At 39.7% G+C, this 24,259-nt stretch overlaps 1 protein-coding gene across 2 annotated transcripts in view; it reads right to left on the reverse strand.

Annotated features, from left to right (window-relative positions):
- Positions 1–23,978, reverse strand: part of CBFB (core-binding factor subunit beta) — a 37,411-nt gene extending 13,433 nt beyond the window's left edge. Inside the window, exons 1-5 of one of the 2 annotated variants that reach the window (XM_030282221.4) lie at positions 23,827–23,978; positions 23,522–23,608; positions 19,049–19,165; positions 5,324–5,440; positions 1,128–1,223 (exon numbers count right to left, since the gene is read on the reverse strand). In XM_030282221.4, the coding sequence (XP_030138081.1) occupies positions 1,128–1,223; positions 5,324–5,440; positions 19,049–19,165; positions 23,522–23,608; positions 23,827–23,904 (495 nt within the window). In that variant the 5' untranslated portion in view covers positions 23,905–23,978. Of the gene's footprint in view, positions 1–1,096; positions 1,224–5,323; positions 5,441–19,048; positions 19,166–23,521; positions 23,609–23,826 lie in introns of both variants that reach the window. The other variant, XM_030282222.4, reaches the window with a different exon arrangement.
- Between the last annotated feature and the right edge of the window lie 281 nt (positions 23,979–24,259).

Below are 24,259 nucleotides of genomic sequence, written 5' to 3' on the forward strand. Positions count from 1 at the left end.
GCCTCTAAGGCAAGGATTTTACCTTTGTTACAGCCAACATCTGCCCTGGCTGCAGCAGTGTTTGCAAGGAGACACACTCCAGCCACTTCAAAGAGAGATATTATCCTCTGTGCCTATCTGTTCCCTCTCATTCTCCTGCTCAGTGCCTCCCAGTTGTAGCTGGAAGGGAAGAAAGTCTGTCTGATCATCCCAATTACCCAAAAGAATGCCAAAGAAAAGTAACTTAGCAATAACAATAATCAAATTTTCTAAAAACCATAGGACCAGCAGATTGATCATATTTGATTACAGTTAAGTCAGGCTGTACTGATGAAGCAGGAAGTAAGAAACAGCATTAGTAAGGGAAAGAAATTCAAAGCCTTTCTGTGTTCTCCCTATTCTCTCCTGACCTGCAGCCTGCCTTAACTTGCCAACTCCCCTTATGTATTATTACTTGTCCTCTTACAGCTCTTGCCTTTCTGACATCTCAGAGCAGCTGGTTTCCATTCCCTTTCCTGGCTCTTCTTTTCCCAATCTCAGTAATTTCTGCTTTCATCAAGAAAGAACAAGATTCAAGACTGTGGGGCCCTGAAGAAGCAAAGAACAAAACAGGGAAACTAAGCCAATGAAAAAAAAAAGGAATGAGACTTCCCACCAGTAAGAAAAAGGTAAAAAGACTATAAAACTAGCCTGTACAAGAAAGCAGACTGTGGCATCTGATTAAATTGTCTGGTAATTTTTCCCAAAACACGGGATAACAAGCTCCAAAATTTTGCCCCTGCAGCTCCCAAAGCCTCTTCTGTGCTCATGAGAAATGCGCAAGGCAAAAGATCCCGCTGTCAGCTATTAAAGTATCATTTCAGAGAGAAATGGCAACTCTTTGAATAAATGTCTTTAAAGCTTAAGTACCCACAAAAAAGACCATCTACAGAAAGGAAAAAAGTAAACAATCAGATAATTCTTATCAAAACTTTAAAAAACTTGAAATCCATTTTGCAAGAGTAAAAAACAATGCATTTTGCAATTTTATATAACATCACTGAACAAACACAATACATGACATCGTACAAACAGACAAATAAATTGAAACAATCTAAAGTTTTGGGAAAGTACTAACCAGTTACTGACAGCAGCTGTGAAACCCTCACCTCCATTTCCTCCCGATGAGACCTGTCTCTATCCTCGAATTCACGAGTTCTTCGTCGAGCCTCTTCAAAGGCTTGTTGTGCCAATGCATCCTCCTGCTACCAAAGCAGATGACACAGAGTGACACAAAAGGTGACCCTCATTTCCAACAAATCACATTTATTTTGCATATTAACTAGCTCTTGGCAGCAAAGTCAAGTATGCCCTGCAGAACCTGCTAGAACACAGGTGAGTCCAGCAAATGTCAATGCAGGTTAATGAAGTATTACTCACCTTCACTTCAGCAGTAGAAATAACCAAAGCTGGAATACAGCTACAACTAAAATACATTTTCAAAGGAGAACTGCTGTCCCAAAGTAGTTTAAATGCTGGAATGATCAGAAGTTCTATGTAGGCAATACATTTTATTCTCCTTATAAAAGCCTTTTGAAGACAATATTCACAGGTATAGCTAGGTGGAGTTCACTACACAAACAGCGGTAATTTAATTCTCTTGCATTTAAAAGTAAGTATTATCAAATTTATAAACCAAATAAAACCAGCTTTTACCAAAAGCTGCTGCAGGTGCATCAGTATAAACATTCTTACAACTTGTGCATCATTTATATTATGTAAATGTAGAGACATAGGAAAGTGCAAAGCAAAAATTATTCCTCCACCAATTTGCACACATTCTCATATAATGGAGGAGAAACCTGCAGGTCTTAACAGCCCTTTTGCTAATTTTCAGTAATGGCTTATGCACAGCAACAGATTCAATAAACTAACACTCGAAAAAAAATCCTTCAAACTGTATTTTCTATTATAAAATGTTTTAAATAAAGTGTTAATAAAACGTGGAGCCATTATTAATTGGGTTGGAAGTTATTTTTCTTAAGGAGACGTTTTAATACATTTACTGTTCCCCATCAGAATGGAAGAGTCCCATCTGAAGAGGCCCCACAAACCAGGAAGGGATAAACTGTATTGATTCTCCTTCCTTCTAGCTGTTCAACCATAATTACTACTAACACCGCTTACAATTCTCACACACATGCAAATGTTATTTTAAAGTTAATAATTTTTTAAAAAGCTGACCTTGACTGTTAGAGGACATAAACATGTAGAGAGCACAACTAAGTTTTAATATACCTGGGGACTAAGTGCATAAATTTTTCAATTTAAGATAAAGCATCCCCAGCCTGAGAAAACGTTAAATTGCCTTTTTTGCCGCGGGCAGAGTGGCGGGCCCTGGAGCTGCTCTGTGAAATGCTGTGAAGGGGCTCCCTCGTGGCCCAAGGCAGGGAAGCACAAACAGCTGCCAGGCCCAGGCTCTGCCTTCAGCCGCTGCTTTCTGGGGATGCGTGTGCAACGTTTAAAGCTGCCAAAAAGATAATACTTTAACACCATATATCTTTTTAAGATTAGAATTTTGCCCTTTACAGCCATTTAATGTTCATAAAAGGCATAGAAACCAGGGTCAGAGAGCGGAAAGTAAGTTTGTTCTTAATAATGCAGAAGGTTAGAGAGAGAACAGATAAGCTTGTCTCTCAGATGACTCCAGAAAAGCTGCCTTAATTTTAGTTTACAAAAGAGATGTATGTCTTTATTACCTTCTATTTTAAATCAGACTTAAATTGAAGATTTTTTTCATTGTAGGTTTTTGCATTTTACCAACATTTAGAGTGGTCATGAAATAAAAGGCTGACATACAGCCTTGGACGGAATATTTTAAAGAAATGTTCATAACCAAAAGAAACTAAATTAGAAATTCATGGGGAAAAAAATCAGTATGTTGACATCCAGAATGAAGATGTGTTGACAGCTGAAACACTGGTTTGCTCGTGTCTGAGAAAGGGGATAAAAGCATCAGAATATTTTTAGTAAAACAAAATTCTGCTCTACTCTTGGTAATACATTATAACAAATCAACCAACAATGCAACTTTATACAACAGAAATTTAACAAAGATTTTTTCAAATGTTACTCAATTCTAGTAATAATAGCCTAGCAAATTCAGCTGTTTGAGACCAAATAACTTATACATTTTAATTTTATTGTACAAAAATGTTCCTGGTATAAATTTACAAAGAAAAGTAAGAATAAGCAAAACATGAGCAACAGAATGAGCAATCAACTTGACAACAGGACAAAACCAAACCTCCCAGTCTAGAAAATAAAATTTAAAAAATATTAAAAAAAGAGAAGCTTACACACACACACACTTATACACAAATCCTCACAGCAGCCCAGTAGGAAAAGACTTGGTGAGATAGCAAGACACTCTACTACAGAAGAGGTGCAAAAGTACTAAAAACAGAAACAGTCTCTTAAAGACACTCAAATATCAAATCCAGGGAAATTTCAGCCCCAAAGAGGGAAGATATTCAAGCATGTATGTACAGCTTTGTGTGTGTTGCTCCATCAAAGTCTGAGCAAGCAGTAGAACCAGAGCTTTCAGTAACAAAAAGTCAGACCACTTAGTAGCAAGACATGGATAGGCTGTGGATTAAGTGGGAAAAAAGCTTAACACATACAGATAAAATATTTCAATGTTAACACATGTGGATTCTCTTCCTAAAGTACTTGTTGACCTGGTGAAGGGCAGTATGTTTTCCAAAGTATGACAGCAAAGGAAAATTTTATTTGATCCCAGCATTAGTATGAAGTGGTAAGAGACGGGAAAATGCAAGTGCACTACATTTGCTTAAGACAAGGTTCCAAAAAATGTGGGGGATGTGAAGAGCAGCTGGACCTCTTACAAAGGACAGCAGGTACACAGGCAATACCACACGAGGCACTTAAGCCCCCTCTGACATCAGCGTTATTTTGGGATCAAAGACAGCAGTTAAGTCAACTGCCACTAGCAGTATTACAACAGTTTTAAACAAGGAAGCAGTGACAGATACAGGAAAAAGGAAAGTGAAGAATGTAAAAGATTGCCCAAATGTTTACAATACAAACACATATAAGGGTGCAGCTACTCCTGTGTCTGTATAGTTCTTTATGACAGTGGGTACCCTTAGGTACTACTACTGTAACAAACAGAAAGACCATTGACAGCCTCATAGTCACCAACAATCACAAACTAAAAACAAGTTGCACACCTGTAACTGAGTGCAAACATCCCTGTAGATCCCCACAGTGCAATACCTCCAGCTCAGCACCCTGCACTCACAACTCAGGAAAGCACTGACACCTGAGAGCATGCACACATCCCCTCACATACACACAGAGTAAATCACAACCTCAGTGCACAAACACTTTCTGAAGACAACAAAAGGGAATTGTTAAGTGTTGTTAAAATAGCATATACACATTGGGAAACTAAAGTAATCCAAGCACTTGCAAAAACATTTACTGGGAAATTAAGAGGAGAAAAATTAAACCCACAGGTCACCAGACCCCTCTCCTTTTTGGAAGAGTGCTCACTTTCTTCAGGCACTCTCCAGTTTTGGAAAGGGTGACACTGCTGTCTCCTGAGTGCACGTTCCCATCAGCCTGCTCTCAGTTCAGAAGTCCTGTGACTTACCATTATGTATCAAACTTAGTAACTACAGATCAAGAACCTTGGGATTTATGCTACATTCTTCAAGGCTATACACTTGTCCTGGCTGTGTAAGGCATTACAGCCTGAAGGGCTCCTAATCCATGGAGTCCACAGCAGTGACTCTGCTGCAGGTGGGACTGGGCTTGCCCAAGCCACTGACACAGCCTTGAAAGAGGTGAATGCAAAGAGCAGATTTCAAGTTAAAGCTCTGGTCTGTGGCTTTTCTTATGGATTCACAAAGGGTGGCAGGACTATTCTCTCTCTCTAGTTCAGGGCTGTGACTTTGACACAAAGGGTTTCTATTTAATCCCAAACATAGTCACATTAACATCACCTCATTAATGTGCAAATTAGTTTCTTAAGTTAGGGAGAGGCAAGGCATAATACAGGAGTGTTCTTGGTATTTTGGAGGAATCAAAGTTTTAAAATACTTTATTACACTGTAGCATAGTAACAGTGCAAAATCACTCAAAGTTGTAAGTTACAAATGATTCCTGCCCCTAACATTTTGACCTAATGTAGCTAAAGTAGTGTTTTGCTACAAGCACATGTTTCTGAACTTCCCATACTGCAAGTTTTCTTTGGAGTTTGTACTCAGAGGGAAGGCAAAAACTGTTCCCTCCAGAAGAACAAACAAATATGTAAGCAGCCAAGGGCAGACTGTCTTACCTGCGCTCTCTCTTCATCAAATTCCAGGCAGCCCATACCATCCAGTCTCTGGAGATCTATCCAGCCTTTCCAGATTACACAGACACCATTGAGAATCATAGGTGCCTTCAAGTACACCTGGAATAAAAGCAAAACACATGCTATGAATTTGCAAGCTCTTACACATGTGCCTGAACAATGAAAATACTGATCCAGGAAGCTTCTATATGTATTCTTAGAAGAACATCCAAACCAGCTGGTAATATGAGACTCCATTTAACAGCTTCCACTGCTTCCTTTCCAAGAACTCATTTTAATCAAGTGAGCGCTTTAACTTTTGCCTACTGCACTGGATGGAATAAATTTAAGCTGTGTTCTCATTTTATAAACTGGCATGCACCAGGATTTAGTTAGAATTCTTATGCTTGCAGTTAAACTAGGAGTTTTTCTTGTCAGCTTACCTTTGTGTCACAAAGAAGTGGCATGCTGCCAGTCAGGGAGGATCCTACAGCCATCTAAATAGTTAAACAAGCACTCTCCTTCCTACTCCCAAGAAACACTGTATTTTATCCCAATACATGAGTGATTTCAACAAAGACCAAGCACTGGTTTCAGTCCTTCTCAAATTTGCAAACTACTCAAAGTTCAGTAAAATACATGACACGTGCTAAAAATAAGGAAGTCTTCCTGTGTCAATTCTAGCATGTGTGAAAGGCTTTTCAAAAGAAGCAACACCAGCTGATGAAAACCCAAGTACAGCACCAATATGCACTGTGCCTTGTGCTGCAGCACAGAATAATGCATGCTCTTAATGTCCTACATCTAGATAACAGTACACAATAAAGTGATGTCACAAGGGAATTTAAAAAGAAGCAAATACAATACAATACACTAAATGAGTTTGACATGTTATACTTAGTAATATCCCTCTTAAACAAAACAGTCACAGTAAAATTACCTGAATTGTACAGAAAAGAAAAAAAAATTAGAAAATCAATCTTCAACAGTTATTTCAGCTTACTTGGCAAGTCAAAACCTCTCATGGAATAGGAGTTTGTCTATGTTGGATCACCAGAGAGGCAAACCTGCACATACGCCTGCACCCACTTCAGACTTTGTCCACTGAATATGAATTTGTTAATTGACAAGACTGCTTAGACATTCCAAATCCATTTGAGGTTTTTCAGCCTTCAGGAGCAGCTGGGGCTCAGCTAGGTAGGGGAACTTTCAGACAGTGCCTCCTCTAACAGCTCCAAATTAATCCTCTGGCAAATCCTCATCAAAGCGTAATTGATGTTTAGCACTATAACGCATTTCAAAGCACCCCCACTGTGCCTACTTGCTCAGTTCCACACTTACCAGCTAAGGTCACTCAAGCAAAAAATGAAAGGGCTCAGAAGCAGGAAGCACAGAGGAACGGAAGCCCCCCTCATTCAAAGACTGTGCTGGCAGAATTAAGCACAGAACAACATGAAAGGCAACCCATGAGTGGAAAACAGGGAGCAAATAACTTGAATTGAGCTGACAAACAAGTAATGTTATTTGCCAAAGAAAACAAACATTTGATCTCCAAGCCCGATTTTTACAACTTATCACACTTTGGTATGAAGTGACACAGCTTTAGACCTTTTAATTAGTACAACATGCAGCAGCTCAGTAATGAAGCAATAAATGTTATTTGTTTGAGCATATCTTCTTCCCACTAGCACTTCTACTGGAGGGTCTCTGCTAAGAGCACAGCCTGGCTTTCTGGTTTTCTGCACTCACAGCCCATCTGAGAGAGTCATCACAGCCCAGCCTTGCGTGGGGACAGCACATCATGGGGACAGCACACCACGCACATCCACCAGCCAACAGCCTCTGCAAGAAGAGGTGTCAGAACCACCATGAGTAAGATGTGGACTACCAGGAAACCACCTCCCATAGCCCTCATTTTAAAATTAAACATTTCAAACATACAAAGTACACTGCAGCCCTTCAGCACAGCCTTCATCCATTCATCTCACAAGAAACAAATGAGGGACGTAGCATCCATTTAATAGATGCATTTAATTAGTTGAGAAGTGAAAGATAGTTAAAAGAGGCTATTAGAACTGTCATTCTCTTCTAAGGCACATCAAGAATAACACAAAAGAGGAAATAAAAAGGCAGTATAAGCTAACCACGGGTCTGTAAAGACAAAAAAGCCTGTACTCTAATGCTGATTATGTTTTACAGGAGCAAACAAGAACTTTGCTGGCTTTCACTTAAGGTTTACCTCTCACTCAATCTCCCCTATCCTTCTGGCCCACAACAGCAGCCTGGAACATCAAAAGTTACACAGGCCTTCCCATAGATGTGAAAACCCAGCTTTCCAAGCTGTCCCGGAATACTTTTTGTTTGTTTCTTTGACAAGGAATATTATGGTGCCACTAACCCATTTCAGTGGCTGCTTAACTACCTTGGTCCCTGCAGCTGCCAGTGCCTTACACACAAACTTCCTCCTCAGTGCAAACAGCAGGTAGCTCAGACACAACTGCTGAGGGCTCAATACTTCAAATGCCTCGTGCATCACCTGGAAGCTCAAGCAGTGCTGCAAACTCTATGAAAGCCTTCAGAAGTCAAAGGGGAAACAAGTTGACAGAGCCGATGTGATTCCTGATTCCAACAATCTGTCCTGAACACGCCAGCCAACAGCTGAGCTGCTGACACAGCAGCTCGGGAACCTCTGGCACGCAGCCTGACCTTTCCAGATGAAGTAGTCTGCCCTGGCTCCTGAATCAGAGCCCTGGAAGAAGCCTCACACCACCAGATTCAGGAGGTCTTCAAAACTCTGATAAACAAACATTTTTCACTACTGAAAGCATGAATTCTTTCTCAAGGCATTCTGAGTTTTGAAATTACCACACCATCATTCAAATGTAGTAATCATTCATCTCGAAACCCCACGAGCTTATGCAGGAACTTTTCTCTCATTAAAACACAATAATGCATACTGGTACTTTTTAATTTATTTTAGAGAAAGGAATTTAAACTCCTTTTTTCCCCCCCTCTCCTCTTTCAGGAAAATGGAAACCACCTAAGATTATAGCCAAAAACGTTTAACCACATATTTCCTTCTTTTCAGATAAAGCCATGTTGGTTCCCTCTCAACTTCTGAACTTAACAGAATTATTAATAAATTACTGCTCTGTGAACACATTATCTATTATGGCATCTCAAAATCCAGCAAAGTGGTCTTTTAAAAAATTTCTGAATTGTCTGCTCTGAAAATTGCCTCAAGACAGTCATGGTAGAAGACCAAGGGCAAAAGCTGCATTATTTCTAAAAAGACCCAAAATCCCCTCCCCCTTCCTAATATTATAGAAGTAGATAAAAACATGTCTTTGTTAGAACAACTCTTTCAAAGTTTTATTGCTAACCCCAGATTACCTGCATTTAAATAATTTTATAAATCCTCCACATACCTATGGGTACTTTTCGTAATAATGCCTGGCAGTCAGTGCTGTAAAATTCAAGAGACAGCTGAAAAGCACTACAGAACAGAAGGAAGAAGGAGAAGTTGGAAGTCAGGCAATTACCAAATTCATATTCAGTGGACAAATTTAATGCTACATAAAAGGAAAAGCTAAATTATGCAGCAACCTCTTTGCAGAATACAGTCCATCCTCTAAACCAAAGGAAGTATGGTTTTTCTGCCACTGACAGTAGACAATTGTACAGCTAAGTTAAGAATCTTTGTACACATGTTGAAGGATGAGAATAAGTTCTCTCTCTTTTGCACCCTCGCTTTCCATACACCAGGACAGCCAAAGCTTTGTTGGACTAGGAGACCTAGGTAAACTATCAAATACTGAAATATGTCATTTTCACTAGCTTATAGCAGCTGAATTTTTGTTTGGGTGGCTATTACAGAACTAGTTTCACCTCAGATGACATCTTCCATTTCAAACTCCTACTGTAGATCAAAATAGCATTAGAATTTTTAAATGAGAAACGTAGACGTTACTTTTACATTGGAAACAGGCTTTTAGTATTGGAAAAAATATTCTGCTTGCTGACTGAACAAGCAACAAGAGCAAACACTCTTATCTCCTGGCAGATTATCTGGACAGAGGACAAACAGCACCGTAAACACACACAAACTTGAGAAGGTGCTGCATGAATAGGCTTAGCTGGGCTCTAAGTTGTTGAGCTGTGTTTGTGCCTCCCTGCTGGCTTGTTCTCAAAGACCTCTGTGCCACACCTTCAACATTTAGTACATCTCACCTTCCCTTTTGTATTCTTTTACTAATCACTTCTTTCTTTTCATCTGCATTTAAATGAACAACCCTCTCCCCCAACTCCAATTAACTGGGAGCTATCTCAGTAAAGAACAGGCAGGAACATGGGTCCTGTAACACCATTCATTCATATTTTAAAATCCAAACTAATTACTTTTTTAAAAGCTACTGTATTTTAGCACAAGACAAAAAAACCTCAGTTTCACATCCTATTTTAGTCATCTAGTAAACCTTTATCTCACAACAGCAGGGTATTTAACTGATCTGCTGGAGGAATGCTATCTGTGTGCTCCATCCACACATCCTGCAGTTACAGAAAATGCTCCTTCTCCCTACAGCAACCAAGCCATTTCCTCCCCCAGCGATTGCACACAGTTCTCACCACCCACCAACTAATGAATCAGCAGGCTCACAACAGCCAGCGCCACCGAGGAGATCAACTTCACCCCCCAGGAAACACCAGTCCCCAGTGAAGTGGTGCAGTCCCCTCCCGCCTGTTTCCATTTTCCCAGCACACTGGAGCAAAATGCATTCTTTCAGAGGAGCTCAGCTCTGACTCAGCCTGCGCCTCACCACGCACACATCTGCCCATTCATAACCGGCTGCCCCATGTCCGTCTTCAATCCCACTTCTGAGCCCACCTTCCCCTGAATCATGCTCCACTTTTAAATACTTCAACAGCATTCTCCCTGGTGATTTCACATGTGAGACACTGACCACTAAGAAAGAAACAGCTTTGAACACTCACTTCAAGAAAGAAAAGTGTAAAATGAGGTAAGACTAACCTCATCACTTCAGCTTCTCTTAATATTATCTGTATACACTAGCAAGTAAAAGGAAACAGCCTGTACAAAATGTTCACATGAGAAATTATGTATTCAACTGTTTCCTTTAACAGCAACAGTATATGACAATATATACAGTTTCATAAATAAAATGCTGTTCTGAAATGTAAAGTTGCATCAGTTCCATCCCTGTGTTCCCCCCAAAATGCAAAGACTCACTTTCACATTTCAGAGAAGGGTATCTAGCCTGGGTTTCAAAGAGAGGGTAAAGCATTAGAGAGGAAGCAATCTATGACATGAAAAAAAAAAAAAAAAAAAAAAAAAAAGCTTTTCTAAAACTTTGCAACAGAGCTTATACACTAAAATCCTCTACTATTTGGGGAACGTAACAGAACAATAACTTCACTAATATAACACCAACTGAAGATACAGCAAAGGCTGGTAACTCCATGCAAGGCTTCACACTACTCTTTCAGATATTGATCATTTGTTTAAAAGAAACTAATGACAAGCAATCAAGTCATGAACAGAGTTTACAGTATTTATCCGAGTTCCTAAATTTGACTTCCATACTCTACATTGATTGTAATACAATTTAAACTGGAATGAAATATAAATAGAAATAGCTGAAAATAATCCCATTTAGAAAGCGACTATGAGTAAAATAAGACTTTTTAGTGCATTTAATTTATGTCAATTTTCCTGTCTCATCCCTTAAAACATATTATTCTTTCTTCAAACACACAAAGAAAACATCTATTTTAAAAACTACATCTTGGAATTTCTTCCATTATATGAGAATGAGGTTTTGTTAAACTTCAAACCTTATACTCTACTGCAAAAATGTATGGGAATTAATACTTTCTGAACAAACAAGAGCCTTTCCTAAACACTTCTGCATAAACGACCCAATTGTGGCTTTCAAGATGAATACAGTTTCAAGTTCCTCGAGGGTGGCACCCCTGGCACAGCTGTACCACACCACCACCAACAGGCCCTTGCTGTTTCCTGAGCAGCTGCCAAGGTGGCACTCCTGGGACAGCGCTGGCCAGGGCAGGAGCACTGCCCAGGGACACCTCCTTGGGCCCAGCACCATCCTTCCTCTGCTTGGGACCTGTTCCTCCAGCTCTGCTTCCTTGTCATCACACACAGACATTTCACTTGCAGCTGAGGAAAGAACTCCAATTCACAACTAGAAAAACATCTCGGAACATACTACAATTTTCATCTTCACAGCAAAACCTGATGGTCAGATATTACTTTGTTCAATTTTCAAATATGCTTTTGTAAATCATAGGTTTTAATACAAATATCAGTAAACATGAAATGCAACATAGTCCGTTTTTACACTTCTATGTTACAGAAACACCCATGTACACACTCATTTCAGAAATATCTTTGTAAGTAATATCAGAGCTGTGACAAAACCTCTCTCAACATGCTTTACGTACTACTGAAATACTACTGTGATGGGGGCTGGTTTCAAAAACGTCAAAAAATGAATAGCTGAAGAATTTTCCTAACCTTATTGGACAGTCAGAATTTAAAAGGCCCTTGCAGAAAACCTGGTATTTTTATGGTTTTTTGGTTGGTTGCATTTGTTAGGTTTTTCTCTGCATAGTTAGCTCAACTATGTAATCATGGCTCCTTTTCGAAAGCAGATCAATGTTTCATTAAATTATGCAGGTTGCTATTTCACTTAACTAAAAACCAAGTCTATAACTAAGAACAGATATGAAGCAGTAAGGATGTCAGAACAAATGTGATTAAAATCTGTGGAGCATTTTATTCCTGGATTAAGATCACTGGTCAGTACTTATGCTTAAAAGCTCACACAGAAAAATGCTAAAATGCTACTGCACAGAAATTATACTCATCATCTAATAACCAAGTCTCCAGATACAGTTCATCATTCCAAAATACTGCAATTTCTCGACTAAGCAGAAAACATGAACCAGACTTGACCAAAACCACCAAAAAAGCCCCAATACAAAGCAAAAAGTAGACAGCTTCTAGTTTTCACATTGTCACTACAGAAGGGACTCCCAAAGAGAAATGCATGTCATGCTCAGGCTCTATCCATTTGCCTTCAAAACACAAAACCAACCACAGAGCTGGAACTGAAAAAATCAACAAAAATGCAAGGAGCATAACAAGAAAAATCTGAAAGGCAAATATATGCTGGGGTTTTCCCCTGTGAAACTTTACAGGGTCTTTCATCAGCCTACCTTTACACTAGATTCTGCATGAGAAAGATGGCTGGGTTTTAAACCTATACTCCCTTTTAATGGAGAGGGCATGCATTTAAAAAAGACACATCTTATTCTTGCAGCAATTAAAAAGAATAATGCTTTTGCAGTAAAATATTGCCTGAGATTGCTGCTGGTTGTGCTGCTCCAAGTACACATGCATGCTTCTGCTCACAAACCCAGTAACTAAGACACACAGTTTTCTGCCACGTTGACAGAGTATTTTCCAGACAAATTTCAAAATTGGTTGTGAAATTTGTTCTTTTCAAGCTTCAGAAAATCACATAGCAAAAATCAGATACAACTAGCAACTGCAACAGAGGATTAGAAAGAGAGGTTTATCTAAAACACATTGCCTGCACACCATGTTACCTGGGTGCAAATAAACAGCCTGCTAATCCTCTACTTTTGGACTGAAAATTCAAAACATATAATGCAGACATACTCAACTATACAAAAAAGAAATTACCTGATTTTGACAATACGGGCAAGCAGGTAATAAAAACATCCAGGAACTGACCCAAGTAAGAGAGGGGCAAAAAAAGCTGCTTCTTCTACCCTTTAGCTTTCATTGCCTTCTTGAGCACTCCAACAGACTCACCTTCCCCTTAAGCAGGATTCAAGTCTGGAAAATCTGTTCAAACATTTGCTCAACAAGTAGTGGTGCATCAAGGCTTAAAATAATGTTAGTAGTTTTTTGTCTTTTGTATACTATAACAACTATTCAGCTTTCATCATTCAATAAAATTTCATAGTGTCATAATTATTCTGTAGAAAACTATCAGCTTCTACAGAGAACATCCTTAGCAATGACTGGAAATTGTCTTTAACAGAGTAACATCAAACTTGCAATTATGCAAGCTAATGAGCCCATTTCGTCACTTGTGCTTTGGACAATAAAGCTTGAAGAACCATTTCAGTAACTTTCAGAAAAAGACATTTTCTTGAAGCAAATGTTTCATCATCTTATTGAATTTTTCTTATTTTTAATATGAATTAAGTGATTTTCAGAAAGAAGCAGACATTCTCAACAATGACTCTCTTACTTTTCTCATTGATTTATAAGAGAAAAGAAGCATAATATTAGCAACTTTCCTTAGTAAGTGGAGACTGATATGCAAACAAGAGAATTCAACAATCCAAATGTCTGGATTTCTTCCAGCACCTATGCTGCAGAGATCTCAAGTACTGCTTTCATCCACACAGCACTCATCTGTCCTTATATATAGCTGCTTCCCAAATGTAAAATTTAGCTCACTAACTCCAATTTTGTTCCTCTTCTGGGAAACTTTAGGATGATGACATGGGTATATTTGAAATCTTGTCTATACAACTCTAATGAGTCCACTTAAGCCACTGGAAAGAGTTCAAGGTAGTTTGACTGAATAACTGCTTTTAGAATACATAATAAAGGCTAAGCAGAAGCAGGTTTACTGACAGCAGCCCTTAAGTACTTCCACAGCCGTGCTGCAAGTACTGCTCCCAAGCACTGTTTCAAAATGGCATCGTCACTGCCGGCACTGTAACGCAGGGATGAGGCTGTGGGCAGTCCCAGAAGGATCTGGAGGACCGGGGGGTGAAAGCGTTCCAGGGGAAAGGCTGTGGGTCCTTGTCACATGAGAGGTGCCTGGGGTGACTCATGTTTCAGTGGCGGAGGGCACCCGATGATAAATCACTCTGCAGGAACAACTGTCCAATCCCAGCCAGTGGCTGCCTGCCAGGACAACGTGTCCAGTCTACGGCCTCTAAAGACTTCTCTCCCCAAAATCCGAGCTCTAACTGCTCATAGTGTATAAACTGTATGCACAGAGAGGCATCTCCTAACTGTGAGGTAAAGTGAAGAAGCACAGGTACACTATGACTGCGGCTTCAAACGGAATTTGGATTACACAGCTCTCTCCTATGCAACAGCAATCATAATGCAGAACACTTTCAAGTATCTAGACAAAAAAAAAAAGAAAAAGTTTCACTCTCCTCTAAAGCAAAAAAGGTTTTAGGAGCATAAACAAAGGATGTTGCTGGGAAAAAAAAAAACAACTGGAAAGAAAAAGAAACTGAAGTGTCTGCCAGCTAAAGGACTCTAAAGCACAAATACAATAATAAATTCTAGAATCACAATTTATAGAAAATCAGTATTTTCCTCAAACCATATAGAGGATCCTGGATGAAAACTGATCAAGGGGATCATCAAGAAAAGTGGATTCTTCTCATCCACCAAGCTTTTACAGGACTCCCACCATGTAACTCCAAGGGGAGGAAAAAAAAAAAATAAAAAATCAAACTGTTCAGCCAGGCTGGGTACAAACTGGATACACCACCAAACCCATTTGTCTGCTATGAGAATAACCACACACTGACCTCCTTGTTTAAAGCTCACAGAAAAGCCTGAGAAAGATCAAAAGCAAGAACAGCGATGTGGGTTTCATCAGGACAACACCACTTCCCCTGGCTGGAGCAGACAAAAGCACCTCGAAGGCTCTGAGCACACAGACAGCCCAGCAGCTCATGTCCCTTCTCTCACCACCTGCTGCTCCTCATAGGAGAATCTCTCCCAGCTACCACAAGGTTTTGGGGTCATCACACCCCCAAAAGGTATGAGTAGGATAGCAACAATTGTTAAAGGCTGCTCAGGAAAAGTGGAAAGCTGTTTCTATTGTCTGCCTTTTGAAAAAGTGTTGTATTTTAATAAAACTATTTCTCATTAGACTTCTGTTTCTGCTGTAACACCTGCAACATAACAAAGATTTCTTTTTAAAATATTTATCTAAGCAGTTAACACCAACTTAGCACAAAATAAAATCTAGTTTTGACAAAAAACTGTGCAAGTAGAAATGCAGCATCTTTAGGAAGAAATCTTTAGTTATGGTTAGAACAAAGTTAATGGCTAATGAGTAGAAATCCTCGCTACATCACATGTGGCACAGCAGGCACTCTGAATCAATTTAAATCATGTCTGATGTGCTTTCCTCCAAAGCTGCAGAGTTGATGGCGTATTAGAGCAAAATAAACCCATGTGGAAGACTCTGGTTTACAAGCAGCTGCCACCAAAGAACAGACAGGAAATAAAGCTGCACTAGAATGAGATGGAGAATTGTATTGTAAAGGGGAGGGGAAGTAAAATAACTTCAGACTTCATCAGTGACTGGTATTTAAACAGTAAAAAAATATGTGAAAACTAATTTTCTTTCAAGTAAGAAAGGTGGAGCTATAGAAATATCTTGAATAAGAAATGGTAACTGGGGACATTATCTTACTCTAAAAAGTACAAAAAATGAATTCTGCAAGGAAAGTTGACCAGACAGTTCTTAACAAAACAAAGGGATTTGGAAAAAGATTAGATTTTAAGAAGCACTGAAGTCTATACACAGCTCAGCCTTAAGTTTGTATCTCATCAGTACAAAACTGAAATAAAAATTACAGAACTTCATTAACCACATTAAATCTAGCCTAAGTCATTAACGATTCCAGAAAACCAAGGTGAAAATAAAGCTCTCCATTTAATTGCAAGGTTTAATTATCTAATATTTCAGGCAATACATTAGACTGCTACATGGCCTATCTTTCAATTTCTTAACATCTATTAATTTATTCTTTACCAAAACACAAATAAAAAGCTGACAACAGAGAAGGATGAGAAAGCCTTGGTATGGTTTGACTCCCCAGAAACAGGACACACACTGCATCTGTACTTAAGGACTGCTATCAGTAAACCTGCTTCTGCTTAGCCTTTATTATATACAAATACCCACCATCACAATGAAATACAATGTTCTATCATTTTTATGATCTAGGGACCTATTTTTAGTGCTGTTTTTTTTTCTGCTATGACAAACCTGAAAAATTGCTCAAATACACAATTAAATTTGCTGCAGGTCAAATACAGCACAGAATTTTAAAGCTATCTCAAAAAAAAAAAAAGTTAAACTCAAGCTTAAAATGAGCAGAAACATTAAGTGTACACTGAGTCATCCAATTCTTGGATTAATGAAGACAGGGTATCCACCAGAGGCCTACCCACCCATTGTGAACATCAGATGCATCAAATTAAAAGGCAAATTAAGCATATTAAAAAATCTCCTCACTTAAGAAATACCAGATTGAAAAACCTCAAGCTTATGAAGTATGTATTTGCAGAATCTCAACTTCCATAGGAGTGTTGCTCTTTCTAAAATCCAATCATTTAAGCAGCAATTCCAGCAGATACTGCATTGGTAGCTTTGTCAATCTGTGTACCAAACTGCTTTAGTACAATAGTGACATTCTTCAAATCTGGATAAACTATTTTGGGCCATCATTGTTCAGCCAAACACCAAAGCAGAATTCCAGAATAAAAATATTCTAATGTTGGTAAGTTTATCTACATTCTAGATCTCAAACTAATGCTTAAGATAATTATTAACTGACAGCTTCCCCCATAGCCTTTTTTTATTCATATAATTAAAAACATGCCTTACTGGCATAAATCCAGTGATGAACAAACACACATTATGCACTGCCTCAAGAATCAAAGCTCATAAAACAATGTTGCACAGAGCTACAAAAATCACATGGTTTTAAGAGACTGCTGAAGCCTGTGAAAGAAATTCTTAATTAAACCAAATGACAAAAATCTAGAGAGGACAATCTCAGACAATTCACATGAAACGCTTTAACTGTTTCCGTTGATAACATAAAACACTCTCCCACTCTGCTCATGCCTCTGTTCCAATCATGGGAGTGGCTGACTTTCAGAGAAGTTTAATTCTGTGCAGAGCAGAGTGATTTACACAAGTAAGGGCTGATTACAACACTGAATTTGTGATTTGTTCATACCAGAGCATAACATTATTCCCATTTATCTGTTTGTCCACCTCTAGCCTCATTCAGAGGAATTCTTCTAAACATTTCAGTGAAGCAGTCTAGAATTTACTGTAAACACACATAAAAGAAGGAGTGGCATTAATTAATGAGGCTCATGTTCTATTTTAATATACAGCATACCTACCATGCTCTTACATGATTAAGACAACACAAGAAAATGGATGAAGTAGTTCAGTACTTTAAGAATTCATTCAGAGAAAACAAAGTTAAAAAAAAATCATAGGAGTAAATAAAATTAGTTTTGAACTGGCAAGAAGAGAGACTTCAGTCTTCTTACACATTACAAGAAAAATTCCTCATTCAATTGTGAGCCAGAATCAATATTTTTCAGTAAGAGCCAGATTCAATTCAGTTTCCTTAGCAAAGCAGTCAGTACCCAAACAGCCAACTTCACTTCTCCCCCAATTTGTCAAACTTCTGCAAGCCTCAGAGGACTAAATGGAAAACAATTTTTTCCAAAAAAACTCATTAACTTGAATTCCACATACCATAACTGCCCTCAGGAATTTTTTTTTTCTTCCAATCAAGTTTTCCCACTATAGGAAATATTTATCTTCCACCTAGCAGCATTTAAAAGACCCAATATGCCTTTAAACCTGAATATGCTTCAAGTATTTCCTCCAGCCTGGTAGGTTTGGTAGCATTAGCTGTTTCTTGTTACAAGGCTAGGTAAAAAAAATTAGGCAAAAGGAAGGATTTTGTAGCCCATTAAAAGTTTTTAAAAATAAAAAAAAAATACACAAAAATTAGCCTGAAACTGAGAGACTATGAGGGCTTAAGTGCTGGTCTAAACCCACTGAAGAAAGTTCTGAAGAAAGTCTTCTACTGAATTCAGTGATCTTTGGATCAGTCCCAAAGCACCCACAGGAGCACAGATAAGAGACAGCATCTGTATTTTAAAGGTATGTTTTTCCTGTAAAACAAAACCAGCTGTAGGTGATTTCAGTAACTTTATTCTGATGAGACTAAGCAAGGTCTCTGACTTTAAACCTAATACAGCTTCACAGTAACCATCACTATCACTAGGGAATTTGAGCATTCAATATCAATCTATGGGACAACCACCTCAGAAAAAAGAGATTCAAAAATCAATTCTGAAAGCAATGCTGTTTCTGTGTTGTAGCTGATGGTGAAACTGAGAAAAAGATTCATTCCACACTGACCACTTGCTGTACCAACTGGCAGCCAAAGACACAATGAAATAACCTGCTGAAAGTGCAAATTTTCATTAGTCTACTACAATTCATTGGCCAAAGTCCAATTTCTTTAGAAGCACCTACACAACACTAAATTTAGACTGTTCCCCAAAATTTTTTCATAGCACGACAGTAGAAATATTTCTCTTTTACAAAATAATGCAAAGACACCAGTACTGCCCGTGTTTCCCAGTTCTTCCATTCACCTAAACATCAGCATGCTTTAAAACAAAGCAATATTTTATCTTACTAGATTCCACTCGTACTCACATCACTACCTACCTGCATGGAGGTGTGAAATATTAGAAACCTCACATCATATGTGCAGTCTGTACCAGAAAAACCATAAGCACAACAAAAAAATTTCTTTCCGTTTCAACAATTTCCTCCTTACCTTGCCTCCTTCTCTTTCAAAGTCAACATATTCCCGGGTCGGTGTCTGTCGCTGCTCCCCCTGCCAGCTGGCCGGAAAAAACTGGAGAGACAGATTGGTTCCTGTGGCCACAAAAGCCTTTTAGAAAAATCAATACAAACAGGATCAGGGAGCAAGACATTACATAAATTATGCAGGCAGTCATTTATTTTTACATCAGTTTATGTCTTAAGCCAGGCAGCATAGAGAATACTTAAAGTCAAAAACATGCACTCATCATTTTTCTTAAGTATTAAGTTACAAACATCTGATTCCATTTTGACAACATTTGCCATTGGCTGCTTCGGATATAAAATACAACATGAATCAATACTTCTTTCAAATCAGTTTTGCTGACATTAGAATCTGTCCTTTCAGCTCTGTCTGGATACCCTGCACCAACTTAGTACCTGCAATATTAAAAACTGCCCACGCTTTTCAAAGTGGCTGCCTATCTCTAAAAGAAGCACTGCTGAGGAAAATGAACTCCTTAGACCCATTACTAAAGACAACTTTTTTTGCAAGAAAAGGATTTGTTTCCTTCCACAATCTACTTATATCTAGAAAGACACTTAACTGAAGAATAAATAATCCTATTTTATCATCTACTGGCATGCAGCATCAATACACAGTTCAATCAAGCTGCACAGGACTAAGTCCTCATGCCACATTAAGACACCAGTGATACCCAGATCAGCAGATGCTGTCAGAGAGAAAAGGCAACTGTAGGAATTCCTCTCAGTACAGCCCTTTGTAAAATCATTAAAGGGACTGGTTTAAACCCATTAGAAAATACAAACATTGCTTTCAAGCAAACAATTTTCTACGATTTCAAATGAAAATGGGATTCAGTTTTCTTTATAAACTCTCTGTATTTGTTAGTATATCTTAACTCCAAGTGATGATGAGTACAGCAATTCCTAGACATTAAATAAATTATTTTTGCAAGCAGAAGTCGGATTCACAGTATTTGTACTCTTCCCCGGTACAGGTGAGCATATTCTCCTGTAAGCATGTGAATACTCACACAGGCTCACAGCATATCACTCCTATCAAAACCCAGGGTTAAACATAATTTGTTGCAATCAAACGACAGTATTTTTACCATGATTACTTTGATTTAAATTGTCATTAATCTAGAATATAGTTTTTCTTAAAAGCTATACAACTACTATTTTAACAATTGGAATTTCCTGACAAGCAGATTTCTTTCAAGCAACCCAGAATTCAGCCACTTCATGGCATAACTGTACTGCTACCTGTGACACTATAGCTACACATTATTTAAGATAGCTCCAATCATGGACTGCAACACTGCCACAGGATTCATATCTCCCATTTTGAAAGTAGAAGTGCTTTGTCCTGGCTTTTCCCTCTCCACCAAGAGAGACTAATGCTCTGGAATCAGCTTTGGTTCCACACTAGCCTTAAAAACAGATTTGTAAATTGTTGTTGTTTTTGTTTGCTTGTTTTCTCTCCTGTAAGCACATTCTCAATGTCATTAAAATTAACAAATCAGTCCTAGTAATGCCACAAGAATGCTGTATTGGTGCATTAATACTTGTTTGCAAAAACAAGTATTTCAATCCATGTAACAGAAGTTTCATCAAGGATACGCTTGCACAAATAGGAGGCATCAAATCTGTCAGAGCTGCGGACCATCACTATCAGGCTCACTACCTTCTATTATTCCTTTGCTTTTGCAAGGGATGATGCTATTTACATATCAACAAAAAAAATTATACCTAGCTCCAAATATTTGTCACTCTGAGTCTTTACCACTTAGTCTGCTCAAGAACAGTAGTCCTACCCTCGAGCATCTTTAGTAAATATGTGATTTAACCATTTAAAATATCAGGGAGTGAGATCTTTGAGAGCAAACCACCTGACCACTGAAGCTTTATGGACCAGTCCAGTTCTGGGTACTGGGTCAAAAGAACTGTACTTGCTTTCTGGGAAACTCAGCAAGACAGTGAAGTGCCTATGCCTTCCTGCTTCCACCCCCAATGTGTGCTAGAAGGCCATGAAAACAGGGGAAAAATATTAGAGAAAAGAAGAAGATAAAAGTACATAAATTTCACATCCTCATACAGTCAGGCAGGCACCATTTAAACCATTAAAAACTATGTAGATATTTGTTGTCTGATTTTTGAAGCCTGTTCCCTCCTTTTGAAGAGACAAAACCATCCAGTTAAAGTACCCGTATGTTTCTCAAATCAAATCACAGGTCAATACTGAAAAACTTGAGAACAGTCCTGCTAATAACCACACAAGACTACATGGAAGCCATTAATTTCCATCAAATAACAAACAAATTAAAAAAAAAAAAAAAAAAACCCACACCACTAGTTTGGTTATAAACTTGATAGTAAGAAAACTCTAGTTTTGTCTGCAGAGCCTTCTACAGCCCAGTCTGAAAAGCTATCAGACATTTATGTCACAAATTTTGTGAAAAGCTTATCAGGTAGTACAAGGGCGACCTGACCCACACACAGACAACGTAAATACAAGTACCTTCCAAAGCAAACCAAACACATGAGGTTATTTAAGTTATCAAAGCATTACTAGTAAACAAGAAATCTTATTTAATACACTTCACACTTACTTGTCAGTAATATTGCTAATTATTTCCTTTATTCAATCAAGAGCTATTTGACACATGTAACCAACAACTTACTGCTGGTTCTACATTAAATCCCTGAGCTGTTCTCTGGGGGTTTTTTTTCTGCTTCAAAATATGTAAGGTCATTTGCAAAGGCTCCCTTTGGAGATAAAAGAATAAATCCTTGATATCTGGAAAAACATTCAAGACTAAAAAGAAAGAAGTAAAATTACTAGCTTTTTTTAACATCAGTCATTACATACACTACATTTCTAAATAAACCTGACTACTCATGCCCTGTTCACAAAACAAAACCAGATGTTTCAGATGAAGAAATATAGAGCCCGTTTTATAATTAAGTAGAGTGAAAATATGTAGAACATGCATCACTGCTTGCTTCCAAGGGATAAAGTTCTGGCAAAAAAAAGCCAGCAGCAGGCACAGAAGTACAAAGGTGAAACTACAGCAATTTCCCATTTATATAAATAACTGCCCAGGCTGTATTAGAAAACTAATGGAGCTAATGAAAGCTAATGTTATAAACTATGTGGCCCTTTTTTTCTTTAGGCAGGGATTTGGGTATATAATGCACTTTCAGCTGTACAGGAACTTCCAATGCTAGCAAACTATGTCTTCCTTACCTACCCATTGTTTCCCTGGTGTTTTCTTAAAGGAAGCAAACATGCACAAAGAAAAATGAACGTAAAAAATTAGTAAAATTAAGAACCTGTCTACAGGAAGCCTCTTGTAAAATAATATTACATGTTCTAAAACAAGAGATAACAAGCAGGGATAAGATTGAGTTAAAATAAAGTTATTCAGTAAAAAGTAACTGTGTTCTTGAGTGTATCCTTTTGCTGACAAAAGCAAAAGAACGAGATTGGTAATAGTAACTGGTTTTCAAGTATTTTCGTATGTGCATAAGAGTAATTGCATTGTGCATAAGAATAATTTCATTGTGAACTGATTATCAGTATGCATACCACGTGAAATTAAAGAATATTCATAAACCAAACTTGGTGGAAGTGGGGTTTATTTTCTATTTTACTTTGTCTTTCACTGTATACTGTAAATGAAAAAGAGATTACTTCTGCATTTTAATAGTAGAGTTACAAACTTAACAGTGCTACAAAATACTAATCCTATAGAAGCAACCTGGAGCAGAAATCAAACCAGGAAATAGTTCTTGACTACTCTGAGCCATACTTCACCTCACTTCTTATTTCGGAGAGCGACAGTAGTCTGTAACTAACCTTAATGAATGAGAAAAGCGGAGCTGAAGTTGCAAGTTTCAAAGCCTAATTTTAAAAGCGTTTGATTTAGTTCACAAATACATCAAACAGCTCATTCAGGACTTTAAGCTAGCGTCTTCTGAACAATGTCACTCATTTCTCAAAACTACTGTTTCCGGAAATAAAAAAAAAAAAGGAAAAGAGAAAAAGCTGAATATTGAAACAAGCAGCTCGTAGCTGCAGCACGTGTCCAGGGAAGGAGCGCAGCCCGTTCCCACTGCCGGGGGTTTTCCTTCCTTCCCTGTCACCCGGCGCTCCAGACAACCACTCTCCCCGCTCGGCAGCGAGCCGACACCTTCGACTGCAAAAGCGCTATTCCTCAGGCGGACAGAAATGCCGCCTGTTCACCAGAACCACCTTTTCCTCGGCGTTTGAAAGGCTGCCGATGTCATTCCCCTCCTGAAGGAAAACTCTCCCGCACGGCGCGGCCCCAGCACCGTCCCGCCCCGAGCCTTTGGGCTCGGGCACCGCGCAGCGCTCGCTGCCCCGACGGCTTCCCCCAAACTTTAATGCCACGAGCCCAGCGCGGCCCGGCCCGGCGGGCACCGAGGCGCCACTTACGATCTCGGAGCGGCCGTCGCGACAGGCGTTCTGGAAGCGGGCCTGCCTCTCTTCGTGCGGCCGGTCCCTGAAGCCGGTGTATTTAATCTGCGGGGAACAGGGCGCGCAATCAGGAGGGGCCAATCCCGGCGATAAGGGGGCAGAGGAGCGCACTGACTGCGCCTCCCCGCGCCGCCGGCTCGGCTCCCGCCGCAGCCGAGAGGAGTGCGGGGCTGCCCCGGCCCCTCCGCGGCCCAAGGAAACTTTCCCCACAGCGGGCGGAGGGAGGGAGACAAGGGGCAGCCCCGCCGCCACCGCCGCCTTACCTCGCACTCGCGGCTCAGCTTCCTGAAGAACTCCTCGTTCTCGAACTTGCTCCGCTGGTCGGGGACAACCCGCGGCATGGTGGTGGGGCCGCCGCCGCCGGCTGCCCTCCTTCCTTCCCTCCCTCCCTCCCGCCCGCCCCGCGCTGTCCCAGCCCCAGCGCTCGCCTCGCCCTTTGTTAGCCCCCGCCGGCGGCGCCCCCCCTTCCCTCCTCCCGTCCCTCCTCCTCCCGCGGCACACGCAGAGCAGCCGCAGCCGCCGCCGGAGCTCGATGCTGCCGCTGCCGCCGCCGCCCGCTCCCGCCCCCAGCCCGCTCCCTCCCCTCCGACTTCCTCCCGGCTCGTAAACTCGGCCGAACAGCCGCGCCATTCACAACTCCGCCGCCGCCGCCGCGCATGCGCCGCCCGAGGCGGGAAGCGGGCGCGGGGTGACTCA

The sequence above is a fragment of the Taeniopygia guttata genome, chromosome 11, assembly GCF_048771995.1.
Source record: "Taeniopygia guttata chromosome 11, bTaeGut7.mat, whole genome shotgun sequence".
Lineage (NCBI taxonomy): Eukaryota > Metazoa > Chordata > Aves > Passeriformes > Estrildidae > Taeniopygia > Taeniopygia guttata.